At 45.6% G+C, this 13,064-nt stretch overlaps 1 protein-coding gene across 2 annotated transcripts in view; it reads right to left on the reverse strand.

Moving 5' to 3' along the window:
- Positions 1-13,064, reverse strand: part of ANO2 (anoctamin 2) — a 361,403-nt gene that overhangs the window by 59,314 nt on the left and 289,025 nt on the right. For both annotated transcript variants that reach the window (XM_059935146.1, XM_059935145.1), the window contains 3 exons: positions 8,733-8,844; positions 6,102-6,159; positions 5,699-5,799 (listed from right to left, as the gene is read on the reverse strand). In XM_059935146.1, the coding sequence (XP_059791129.1) occupies positions 5,699-5,799; positions 6,102-6,159; positions 8,733-8,844 (271 nt within the window). The remainder of the gene's footprint in view (positions 1-5,698; positions 5,800-6,101; positions 6,160-8,732; positions 8,845-13,064) is intronic.

Genomic DNA, 13,064 nt, shown 5'->3' on the forward strand with positions numbered 1-13,064 from the left:
AGGAACATACATATCGATAATTGCCTTAAATGTAAATGGATTAAATGCTCCAAACAAAGGACACAGACTAGCTGAATGGGTACAAAAACAAGACCCGTACATATGCTGTCTACAAGAGACCCACTTCAGACCTAAGGACATGCACAGACTGAAAGTGAGGGGATGGAAAAAGATATTCCATGCAAATGGAAATCAAAACAAAGCTGGAGTAGCAATTCTCATATCAGACAGAATAGACTTTGAAATAAAGACTATTACAAGAGACAAAGAAGGACACTACATAATGATCAAGGGATCAATCCAAGAAGAAGATATAACAATTGTAAATATTTATGCACCCAACATGGTAGCACCTCAATACATAAGGCAAATGCTAACAGCCATAAAAGGGGAAATCGACAGTAACACAGTCATAGTAGGGGACTTCAACACCCCACTTTCACCAATGGACAGATCATCCAAAATGAAAATAAATAAGTAAATACAAGCTTTAAATGACACATTAAACAAGATGGACTTAATTGATATTTACAGGACATTCCATCCAAAAACATTCTTCTCAAGTGCTCATGGAACATTCTCCAGGATACATCATATCTTGGGTCACAAATCAAGCCTTGGTAAATTTAAGAAAATTGAAATCGTATCAAGTATCTTTTCCAACCTCAACGCTGTGAGACTAGATATCAATTACAGGAAAAAACTGTAAAAAAATACAAACACTTGGAGGCTAAACAATATGATACTAAATAACCAAGAGATCACTGAAGAAATCAAAGAGGAAATCCAAAAATACCTAGAAACAAATGACAATGAAAACACGACGACCCAAAACCTATGGGATGCAGCAAAAGCAGTTCTAAGAGGGAAGTTTATAGCAATACAATCCTACCTCAAGAAACAAGAAACATCTCAAATAAACAACCTAACCTTACACCTAAAGCAATTAGAGAAAGAAGAACAAAAAACCCCCAAAGTTAGCAGAAGGAAAGAAATCATAAAGATCAGATCAGAAATAAAGGAAAAAGAAATGAAGGAAACAATAGCAAAGAGCAATAAAACTAAAAGCTGGTTCTTTGAGAAGATAAACAAAATTGATAAACCATTAGCCAGACTCATCAAGAAAAAAAGGGAGAAGACTCAAATCAACAGAATTAGAAATGAAAAAGGAGAAGTAACACCTGACACTGCAGAAATACAAAGGATCATGAGAGAGTACTACAAGCAACTATACGCCAATAAAATGGACAACCTGGAAGAAATGGACAAATTCTTAGGAAAGCACAGCCTTCTGAGACTGAACCAGAAAAAAATAGAAAATATAAACAGACCAATCACAAGCACTGAAATTGAAACTGTGATTAAAAATCTTCCAACAAACAAAAGCCCAGGACCAGATGGATTCATAGGCGAATTCGATCAAACATTTAGAGAAGAGCTAACATCTATCCTTCTCAAACTCTTCCAAAATATAGCAGAGGGAGGAACACTCCCAAACTCATTCTACGAGGCCACCATCACTGTGATACCAAAACCAGACAAAGATGTCACAAAAAAAGAAAATTACAGGCCAATCTCTCTCATGAACACAGATGCAAAAATGCTCAACAAAATACTAGCAGACAGAATCCAACAGCACATTAAAAGAATCATACACCATGTTCAAGTGAGGTTTATCTGAGGAATGCAAAGATTCTTCAATATACACAAATCAATCAATGTGATACACCATATTGACAAATTGCATGATAAAAACCATATGATCATCTCAGTAGATGCAGAAAAAGCTTTTGACAAAATTCAACACCCATTTATGATAAAAACCCTCCAGAAAGCAGGCATAGAGGGAACTTACCTCAACATAATAAAGGCCATATATGACAAACACACAGCCAACATCGTTCTCAATGGTGAAAAACTGAAACCATTTCCACTAAGATCAGGAACAAGACAAGGTTGCCCACTCTCACCGCTGTTATTCAACATACTTTTGGAAGTTTTAGCCACAGCAATCAGAGAAGAAAAAGAAATAAAAGGAATCCAAATTGGAAAAGAAGAAGTAAAACTGTCACTGTTTGCAGATGACATGATACTATACACAGAGAATCCTAAAGATGCTACCAGAAAACTACTAGAGCTAATCAATGAATTTGGTAGACTAGCAGGATACAAAATTAATGCACAGAAATCTCTTGCATTCCTATACACTAATGATGAAAAATCTGAAAGAGAAATTAAGGAAACACTCCCATTTCCCACTGCAACAAAAAGAATAAAATACCTAGGAATAAACCTACCTAAGGAGACAAAAGACCTGTATGCAGAAAACTATAAAACACTGATGAAAGAAATTAAAGATGATACAAACAGATGGAGAGATATACCATGTTCTTGAATTGGAAGAATCAACATTGTGAAAATGACTGTACTACCCAAAGCAATCTACGGATTCAATGCAATCCCTATCAAACTTCCAAAGGCATTTTTCACAGAACTAGAACAAAAAAATCTCACAATTTGTATGGAAACACAAAAGACCCCGAATAGCCAAAGCAATATTGGGAAAGAAAAACAGAGCTGGAGGAATCAGGCTCCCTGACTTCAGACTATACCAGAAAGCTACAGTAATCAAGACAGCATGGCACTGGCACAAAAACAGAAATATAGATCAATGGAACAGGATACAAAGCCCAGAGATAAACCCACGCACATATGGCCACCTTATCTTTGATAAAGGAGGCAAGAATATACAATGGAGAAAAGACAGCCTCTTCAATAAATGGTGCTGGGAAAACTGGACAGCTACATGTAAAAGAATGAAATTAGAATACTCCCTAACACCATACACAAAAATAAACTCAAAATGGATTAAAGACCTAAATGGAAGGCCAGACACTATAAAACTCTTAGAGGAGAACACAGGCAGAACACTATGACATAAATCACAGCAAGATGCTTTTTGATCAACCTCCTAGAGAAAGGGAAATAAAAACAAAAATAAACAAATGGGACCTAATGAAACTTAAAACCTTTTGCACAGCAAAGGAAACCATAAACAAGATGAAAAGACAACCCTCCGAATTGGAGAAAATATTTGCAAATGAAGCAGCTGACAAAGAATTAATCTCCAAAATATACAAGCAGCTCATGCAGCTCTATACCACAGAAAAAAACAACCCAATCCAAAAACGGGCAGAAGACCTAAATAGACATTTCTACAAAGAAAACATACAGATGGCCAACAAATACAGGAAAAGATGCTCAACATCACTAATCATTAGAGAAATGTAAATCAAAACTACAATGAGGTATCACCTCACATGGGTCAGAATGGCCATCATCAAAAAATCTACAAACAATAAATGCTGGAGAGGGTGTGGAGAAAAGGGAACCCTCCCGCACTGTTGGTGGGAATGTAAATTGATACAGCCACTATGGAGAACAGTATGGAGGTTCCTCAAAAAACTAAAAGTAGAACTACCATACGACCCAGCCATCCCACTACTGGGCATATACCCTGAGAAAACCATAATTCAAAAAGAGTCATGTACCACAATGTTCACTGCAGCTCTATTCACAATAGTCAGGACATGGAAGCAACCTAAGTGTCCATCGACAGATGAATGGCTAAAGAAGATGTGGCACATATATAGAATGGAATATTACTCAGCCATAAAAAGAAACGAAATTGAGTTATTTGTAGTGAGGTGGATGGACCTAGAGTCTGTCATACAGAGTGAAGTCAGAAAGAGAAAAACAAATACCGTATGCTAACACATATATATGGAATCTAAAAAAAAATTGTTCTGAAGAATCTAGGGGTATAGGACAGGAATAAAGATGCAGACGTAGAGAATGGACTTGAGGACATGGGGAGGGGGAAGGGTAAGCTGGGATGAAGTGAGAGAGTGTCATGGACATATATACACTAGCAAATGTAAAATAGACAGCTAGTGGGAAGCAGCCGTACAGCACAGGGAGATCAGCTCGGTGCTGTGTGACCACCTAGAGGGGTGGGATTGGTAGGGCGGGAGCAAGATGCAAGAGGGAGGGGATATGGGGATATATGTATACGTATAGTTGATTCACTTTGTGATACAGCAGAAACTAACACTCCATTGTAAAGCAATTTATACTCCAATAAAGATGTTAAAAAAAAAACAAACAACCTAATGAAAGAAGTCCTTCTAAAGAAACCATGTGGGAGGGGAGGGGAGACACTCAACACGAAACTCCATTCTGTTTCACCAGCTATGTATCCTTCCCCTCCCAAGATCATATATTCCACAGTTCCTTAGAGATTTTTCTAAATGACTACATTGTGTTTCAATCTTTCCCATTCATCCTCCACTCCTCTTTTACTTGTTCACTGGGAGTGAAATGGAGCAGGACCCTATGTTCCCTGCCCCCCATGTCCTCAGCCTGCTTTTGACTGTGGAAAAACTTTAGCCAAAGAATAAGTTTAATCAGAGAAGTGAGAAAATGCAGAAACAAAGCGAAACAGTCAAAGGAGGACAAGTAATAACAATTTAGTCATTAAGCAAAGTCAAGGACCTTTAGTTCCTTCTTAAGGGCTACAGATAATATTCTGAGCCATATCCTGTGAGCTGTCTTATAGACACTGAAACCTCCACCAGATGGAAGAAGTTAAGTGCATGATGACCAGACTGTAGCCATGACATAAGCTGCCACAATTCCGAGAACTGGCCTCAAGGAAATGGGAGCAAACCAACCCTGGAACTGAAGATTAAGTGTACCTAAAACAATCAAGATGACGCTGGTCAGACCACCAATGACCAATTTCAAGAATACTGCCAGAGCTGACTGTGCTGTTTCTGCATTAGCCCCCTCCCTCAACCTATAAAAGCTCTTGCCCACTGGTTGTAGGAGCGGGGTGTTTCGGCCTTTGGACAGGTGTCCGCCCTCCCCCCCAATCCCGGTTGCTGGCATCCAAAACAAAGCAAACTCTCCTTTCCACCAACCTTGCCTCTTTATTGGCTTTCGAGCGGCGAGCAGCTGGACCCCACTTTCGGTTACAGGAGGACACAGCATTAAAAGTAGGATGGGGCTTCCCTGGTGGTGCAGTGGTTAAGAATCCACCTGCCGATGCAGGGGACACGGGTTCGAGCCCTGGTCCCGGAAGATCCCACACGCCGTGGAGCAACTGAGCCTGTGCACCACAACTACTGAGCCTGCACTCTAGAGCCTACGAGCCACAACTACTGAGCCCACGTGCCACAACTACTGAAGCCCGTGCGCCTAGAGCCCGTGCTCCGCAACAAGAGAAGCCACCGTAATGAGAAGCCCGTGCACCGCAACGAAGAGTAGCCCCCGCTCGCCGCAACTAGAGAAAGCTCGCGTGCAGCAACGAAGACCAAAAATAAAGTAAATAAATTTTTTTAAAAAGTATGATGCACTTTGAGGTCAGAGGTACCTGATTCCCAGCTCTGTCACTTTCTGTTACGGGCACTTAAGCAAGTGCTTAATCCTTCTGAGCCTCAAACATCCCGAACTGGATTGGCAGACAAGACTTGTGGGAGGTGCCCTACCTCAGGGGGAAGTTACTGGTGAGTGGACAGAGGAGTAGAGAGTCCATCTGTCTTAGAAGAGGAGAGACCACGAGATCCTGCTGGAAGTCTGGCACTGCCGGGCTCAGCCCTGGCGGCAAGGAGAGGAGTAAGCGGAGTTCATTACTCACGGGACTCCAATCTCGAAGATGTTGTTCTGGATCAGCTGCTTCCCCAACATGATGATGCTGAGCTGAATGCACAGCTCCATGAGGCAGCCCCCAGGGGCGCACTGCAGGGGGGAGAGGAAGGGAGGGGCGGTCAGAGCAGGCGCAGCTCAGAGAGGCACGGGCGTGAGCTAAGCCAGCCTGCGGAGGCGGTAAGGATTGGAGAGGGGCGGTAAGGGTTGGGGCGGGGCGGGGCGGGGCGGGGCGGTAAGGATTGGGGCGGGGCGGGGCGGTAAGGATTGGGGCGGTAAGGATTGGGGCGGGGCGGTAAGGATTGGGGCGGGGCGGGGCGGGGCGGGGCCGGGCCGGAGGGGCACCTACAAACCACTAGCCTAGCCGGGCATGAAACACCAGTGGCTCTACTTGCCTCTTCCATGCGGTAACCGTCAAACACATAAACGTAGCTTCCAGGTCTGCCCACAAACCTGAAACGGAGAAGTGTGGGAAGAGTTAGGGGAAGAGAGAGGAAGTCAGGATTGCCTGAGGGCGTGTCTTCCGAGGGGACCAGCCACTGCCCAATGTTGTTCTGGAAAGGACTGGCCAGGGTGGGTGCTCATCACCCGGGAAGGAGTTCATACCTGTTATCAGCTAACAGTCACCCGTAACACACAGGGTTCACCTCTTGTTTTTTTGTTTTTATTGGACTATAGTTGATTTACAATGTTGCGTTAGTTTTTGCTGTACAACAAAGTGAATCAGTTATGCATATACGTATATCCACTCTTTTTTAGATTCTATTCCCATATAGGCCATTACAGAGTATTGAGTAGAGTTCCCTGTGCTATACAGTAGGTCCTTATTAGTTATCTATTTTATATATAGTATTGTGTATGTGTCAGTTCCAATCTTCAATGTATTCCTCCCTGCCCCTTACCCCCAGGTAACCATAAGTTTATTTTCTACATCTGTAACTCTATTTCTGTTCTGTAGATAAGTTCATTCGTAGCTCTTAACCTGGTCAAATTCCAAGGGTAGGCGATTGAGGCTGGGTCTGGAGTGGGGCTGGGGCACTCGTGTGTGCGTGTGTGTGTGTGTGATCATTTCAGAGCCTAAACACAATGAAGTCTGGATTGTCTCTAAGTGCACTGTCCTGCACCACCTTCCCTCAGCTCGTTTCAAGAATCGAGTTCTGACTGCAATTCCTCCACGAGCGCTTCTGATTTCCCAGGAAATGAAGGCCAAGATGGACTAAAGTTGCAAGTGGAGATTCCTGGGACCAGAAAAGAAAAATCCAGACTTCTTACTGAAAATACTTAGAGGAATGGAAGAAGCCTGCCTCATTCCTCTTCTAAGACCTAAGGGTCTATTTTACTGGGGGATAAGAAGATTGAGCAGATGGGGGAGGCAGAGAGGTACCAGCCAACCATGGAACCAGACAGGTCATCAGAAGAGTCCCACCTCCTTGAAATGTCATCCCCTCACCCATCTATTGAAATCCTACTCATCCATTTGAGGCTCAGCTTGACTTTCATCCTTGGTGAGGTCTCCCTGTCTCTGTTCATAATTAAGTGTTCCCCTAACACTTTCTTTGCACCTTTTTTACGGTACTTACTGCAGATTACACTGTGCTGTTGCCAAGACTATCTCTCTCAATTCACCATAAGTTGATCTAAGGGTCAGAACCCTATTATTTGTTTCCTGGAATATCATATGTATGCAAGTTTCTATTTATATTAAATCTAGACATAAATCACCAAAGAAGTATATAATCATTAACACGGAGAGCCTCGCTGCTACTATAATTTCATGAGCATGAAGGGCAGAGGTCCGGAGAAGGGGGTTGTGGTTTGGGTCACAAACACACTTATAGGAAACTATAAAATGTGGACGATGACACCTCTTGCTATCAGTGCCTGCTTGACGGGCTTTCAGTTCTAGGGAAGCTTTCCTGGCATAGTTGATGCCTACTGGGAAATCCTGGAGGGAACCAACTGATCTGACCAGGAACAATATTTATCAGAAGTGATTTTACACCCAGGACTGTTATATAATAAAGAATATGACTGGTCATTGACCCTGATCCCTGGGAGGAGCCTCTAAATCCTTGGAATTTCCTGATAGGAGTGTCTTTGTTATTCATGGTGGGCCCCTGGGACTAGACCTAAGTTTATGCTAATGAGATCACTCAGGATGGGGAGGGCAATGCCAGAAAGACCAACCATGTGATGAGAGAGTTGGGGCTTTGAGCCCAGTAAAAGCAGCCTGACCTCAGCTGGGGGAGAGGGACTGCGGATTGAGTTCAATCACATGAGCAATGATTCATTCAATCATGCTTGTATAACAGGACCCCAGTAAAAACTGTGGACACCGAAGCTTGGACGAGCATCCCGGTTGGTGACGCACATTGACGTGCCAGGAAACTGACATGCTGAGGACATCCTGAAGACACGGAAGCTTCTTTTCAGGATGCTCCTAGACCTTACCCTATGTGCCTCTCCCGTTTTGTCGCTTTGTATTTTTATCTCTTTGTGATAGTAACACCATAATTTTAAGAATAGCACATTCCAAGCTCTATAAGTTGTTCTAGTGAATTATCGAACCCAAGGGGTTAGTGGCTGTAGTCAGTTGGGCAGAACCATCAGTGGCCTGAGAGCCCCAGAGCTTGCAGTACTGTCTGAGGTAAGGGCAGTCTTGTAGGAGGCTGTGCTCCTAATCTGTGAAGTCCACACTAACTCTGAGTAGTTGCCATCAGACCTGTATTGCAAGATCTAAGAGCCACTGGCTAGACATGAAATTCCCTCCTGTCACAGCCTCAAAGTTGAGAGACACAAATTCCTCTAACACTAACCCTTAGGGCCCAGAGCCAAATCACTGCAGAGTTTCCCATGTTATCAGAATCTGAAGATGCTAATCCAAAATGATTTAGTGCAGCCAGGTGGCAAAGGGAGTGGGGAATGGGGCCGAGGGTGTAAATTGACAATGGAGACAGGCTGACTCCAGTGGAGGGCTCAGTCTTCATGACCAGTTGCCCTTCCATGTATGGCACCAAGATACTCACCTCCCCTTGAAAAAGGCCACATAGAAGATGGGTGAGTAGGCATTGACAAACTTTAGCAAGAAAGCCTTGAGTATCAGGCGCTCTTCAAATGTCTGCTCTGTTTTTGGAACCTCTGAAAGAGAAGAGCAAAGCTGATCAGACTGAGAGACAGATTTCTCACCTCTCCAAAGTTGTGACCCTGTGACATGAGCCATTATCTGTCAGTTTACTCCTTCAGAGTAGAAACTAAGAGATCCACCTCTCTTGCACCTTAGAACTGACTTCATCTGGGAGGTCCCAAGTGGTCTTCCAGGTAATATGGGGCTACAGAAGGCCAAGCGTACATACGATCATCACCTGTCTCTTTCCGCTGCCCTCCTCTTATCCACGCAAGCAATGATTTCACACTGGGTTCCTCAAAGAGGGGTCTGGGCAAGCGGAACACCCTCCCACCACCCTTGCTTCATCAAGAGGAATTCAGCTTTTACCTGCATACTTGCCACTTCTACAGAGATTTTACTTGAACAAACATCCCTGACAGAAAGGCTTGTTAACCAGTGAACAGAAGTCAAGAAGCAGTAAAAGCCTGTCTTGGGCACCAGGGTGTGGCTCCTCTTTCTCTCTTCCTTTGCCTTTAGCAGGAAAGCACCCCTCTGGACATCCTCGGGCTAGGCTGAGGCATCCTGAGTCCACTTACTCAAATGATGGCGGCTCATCAGATAAGTAAGTGAAACAAACACAGCCTGAGCCTAAGGTCTCAGCCTCAGGGGTGACAGCGCCAGTGTGCCCTATCAGGTCCAAGCAGGGGAGTCAGCCAGTGTTCCCGGAGGGATCCTGAGAAACACCGAGCAGAAACCTCATCGGTGCCTTCAGAAGACTTGAGACCCACGGGAGCTCCGGTGGACAGCTGGGCAGAGAGCTCAGTGGGGTCTCCACAGACCGCGACAGAGAGCTTGGCAAAGATAAGAGGTTACCGGGCCACACTCTTCAGGGGCAGAAGGAAAGCACTAACCCCGCATCATGTGCCCTCTGACGAGAGCCCCAAAGTGTGCTGAGCCCAGGGCCAAACCACAAAGTGCACAGCACCCAGGGAGTTGTGTGTCCAGATGAGGCCACGTGTGGACCCACCTGACCTGTCTGCCCACCTGACTTGCCAATAGCTTTCACAGGATTAGAAAAGTGGACATGGGCTTCCCTGGTGGCGCAGTGGTTGAGAATCTGCCTGCCAATGCAGGGGACATGGGTTCGAGCCCTGGTCTGGGAAGATCCCACATGCCATGGAGCAGCTGGGCCCGTGAGCCACAACTACTGAGCCTGCGCGTCTGGAGCCTGTGCTCCGCAACAAGAGAGACCGCAACAGTGAGAGGCCCGCGCACCACGATGAAGAGTGGCCCCCGCTTGCCACAACTAGAGAAAGCCCTTGCACAGAAACGAAGACCCAACACAGCCATAAATAAATAAATAAATAAATAAATAAATAAAATTTAAAGAAGAAGGAAAAAAAAAAAGCTCCCTCTTTCACAATGACATGATTTAAAAAAAAAAAAAAAGAAAGAAAAAAAAAAAAGTGGACATATGACCCTGTTCTCTCCCCTGGAATGCCCTTCCCATCTCCTCATGCACAAAGCCCTTGCATCGTTTGACATCCAGATCAAATGTCCCCACCACCTCCTTCCTGAAGCCTTCCCAGACGCCTTCAGCTGGCAGTAATCTCTCTCTGTTTTCTTCTACAGTACGTTACATTTCTCTGTATTAATTATCTACACGTCTGCCCTTTGAAAATCACTACAGTAGTAGCTTTCATTGACTGTGTCTTAGTTTGGGTTACCCTCTAAGTCAAGGATTTGGGAGTAAGTAGTCTATTTGGGAGGTGCTCCCAGGAAGCTTGGTAAGGGAGGGGGTGGTGAGACACAGAAGTGAGAGAAGACAATCTGGGTGTGTCCATGAACGGGTTAATGCCGCAGGCAACTGGGACTCAGTCCCACTGGGGATCTTCTAAGAGACTGTGTGAAGCAAGCCTCGGAATCATTACGCTGAGGCCTGAGCAAGTAGCACTCCCTCACTGGTTGAAGGTCACTGCTGGGCTTGACTCCCTGGCACCTCTGACGTATCCTGTGCACGGGCCGAGCACGCTCCCACAGCCAGGGAGCACCTGCAGACAGGGAGCTGCAGTGACCTCAGCGGCAGCCAAGGGACGTGCATGCTGCTCGTGACTGTCAGTTCCAAGCTGCTCTCCGTTTCATCTTACGTGCGGGAGGGATTACGTCTCACTTTTATGGATAAAGGGAACTGAGGCCCAGAGAGGTCAGAGCCTTGCTCAAGATCACACAGCCAGTAGGGGACAGAGTTACTTGTCTCCAAAGACAGTTTTTACTACATTACACCTTGAAATCAGGATCTTTGATTAATGTTTACACCACACTTCCTCTTTCACCTCCCCACCCTCCACTCCCAGCCTGACATCATGCACCTAAGAAATGTTTGTCACTATTCAGTGCACATTCACTGAGCACCGGCTGTGTCCCCTGCATCTTGCCAGGATGAATGAAGATGTCACCACTTCTTCCAGAAGCTTCATTGAGCCAGGTCTCTGTGAAAGGCTTTTGCAAACTGCCAAGTCTCTTCCAGAGTTCCCTTGTGAGCGGCAAGGTCTGACCTCCCCTCTCATCATGGCAGAGGGCATCCTAGGAAGAAGGAGGCTGCATTTCCAGGATCTGCCTTCCCGCACAGCATAGTGAGCCCCTCGTTCATTGGTGATCCTACAACATAGTCTTGAGTATTGGCAGATGATACCCCGGAGCGTCAGCAGCGGTCCGAGCATGAGCAGAGGCTAAGGAGATTGCCCCAGGCAGACGTGAGCCCCCGGGCACCTGTGGCCCTGGGAGGGGACTTGAGAATGAGAAAGCTTAGTGACTACCATCACTATTGTGATCCTGGCCTTGATTTTCCCCTAAGGCTGAAAGAAGGGAAAATGAAGAGTTACTCGTCCTGGTCCCCGTGAGAAATGTGGTGTCGGTCCTGGAGAGCCAGCAACACTGAAAACTTCTTCATTCTCCAATCTCCCCTCCATCCTAAAACCCACTTTAGTTCACTGATGTTGGCAAACAGTCCTAGAGGCCGTGGCAGGCCATGCTGAACCCACAGAGCTCCCACTCCCTCTCAGCTGTGTGTTGAGGGGAGGGATGATTTGTTTGTTTTGTTTTGCTACAGAGATGGCTGTAGGAGCAGATTTTAGCATCAGACATATTTGAGTTCAAATGCTGGATGTAATTAGAGAAGTGAAGTTATAAAAAAAGGATAATGATACCCCCTTCACAGGGTTGCCCCGAAGACACAATGGGAATGCTCATAGAGCACTCGGCCAGGTGCTTGGCACATAGTGGACCTCAATCAATGATGTTGTCCTAAACATCACAATCATCACCACCACAATCATCACCACCACAATCATCACCACCACCACAATCATCATCATCGCCACCATCATCATCATCACCATCATGCAGGTCCAGCAGCCCTGCTTTCCACAGCACAGTTGGGAAGTCACAGGCTGGATCTTTGTGCACCTGACTAGCCCCCTGAGGTTCCAGGCATCATTTCCATGCGATTACTGATCACTTTCTACCAATCGATGGAGAACATGGCTGGTAGGTGATCCTGCTGGCAAGAGGATTCTGCTGGCAGAGATCACCTGTAGGTGATCCTCTGTCCCCACCCCACAGAACCACAGCCCAAGCTTTCTGAGGTCCTCCAGACAATTCTGGCAATAGCATTGCCGGCTAGGGAGTCTGGAGACATCGTCATTAATTCTACAGGAGATGAGGTTGGAAAAGTCCACCATGATATCCCTCAGCCAATAGATGGCTTTGTGGTTTTCTCCTTCCTGCCACACATGGACAGACACATGTGCAACCCCATGGATAAAAGTGCTGGGCAATCGCACTGCCTAGCCCAGTAGGCATTTGGATAATGCCTTGTACTCACCATTTATGGTTAACACTGCCACTTCTGCCAGCTCTTCTTTAGTTTACATATGTTAGCAAAGCCCCTTCGAACTTTAACCAAAAGGCCTTCCCCTCCCTGCTACAAAGAGGCCAGGGCCACCCTGTTGATTTATACTCGTCACGCCCTCCCCGAGCTCCAGATCCACATCCACTTCTTCAGCCTGACTCTGTTCGCTCTGACTAGAGGAAACAATTCTGAGGCCCAGGTGGAAGTGCCTGCCATTGATTTCTAAGGTCACTTTCGGTTTTAAGATCTCATAATTCTGAACCCCGAAGTGGCTGTTAACCTCACCACCTTCCCCACCCCCATCCCACCCGCCCCCACCATGTACGGTTTGGATGGCTTTTT

Source organism: Balaenoptera ricei, chromosome 10, assembly GCF_028023285.1.
Source record: "Balaenoptera ricei isolate mBalRic1 chromosome 10, mBalRic1.hap2, whole genome shotgun sequence".
NCBI lineage: Eukaryota > Metazoa > Chordata > Mammalia > Artiodactyla > Balaenopteridae > Balaenoptera > Balaenoptera ricei.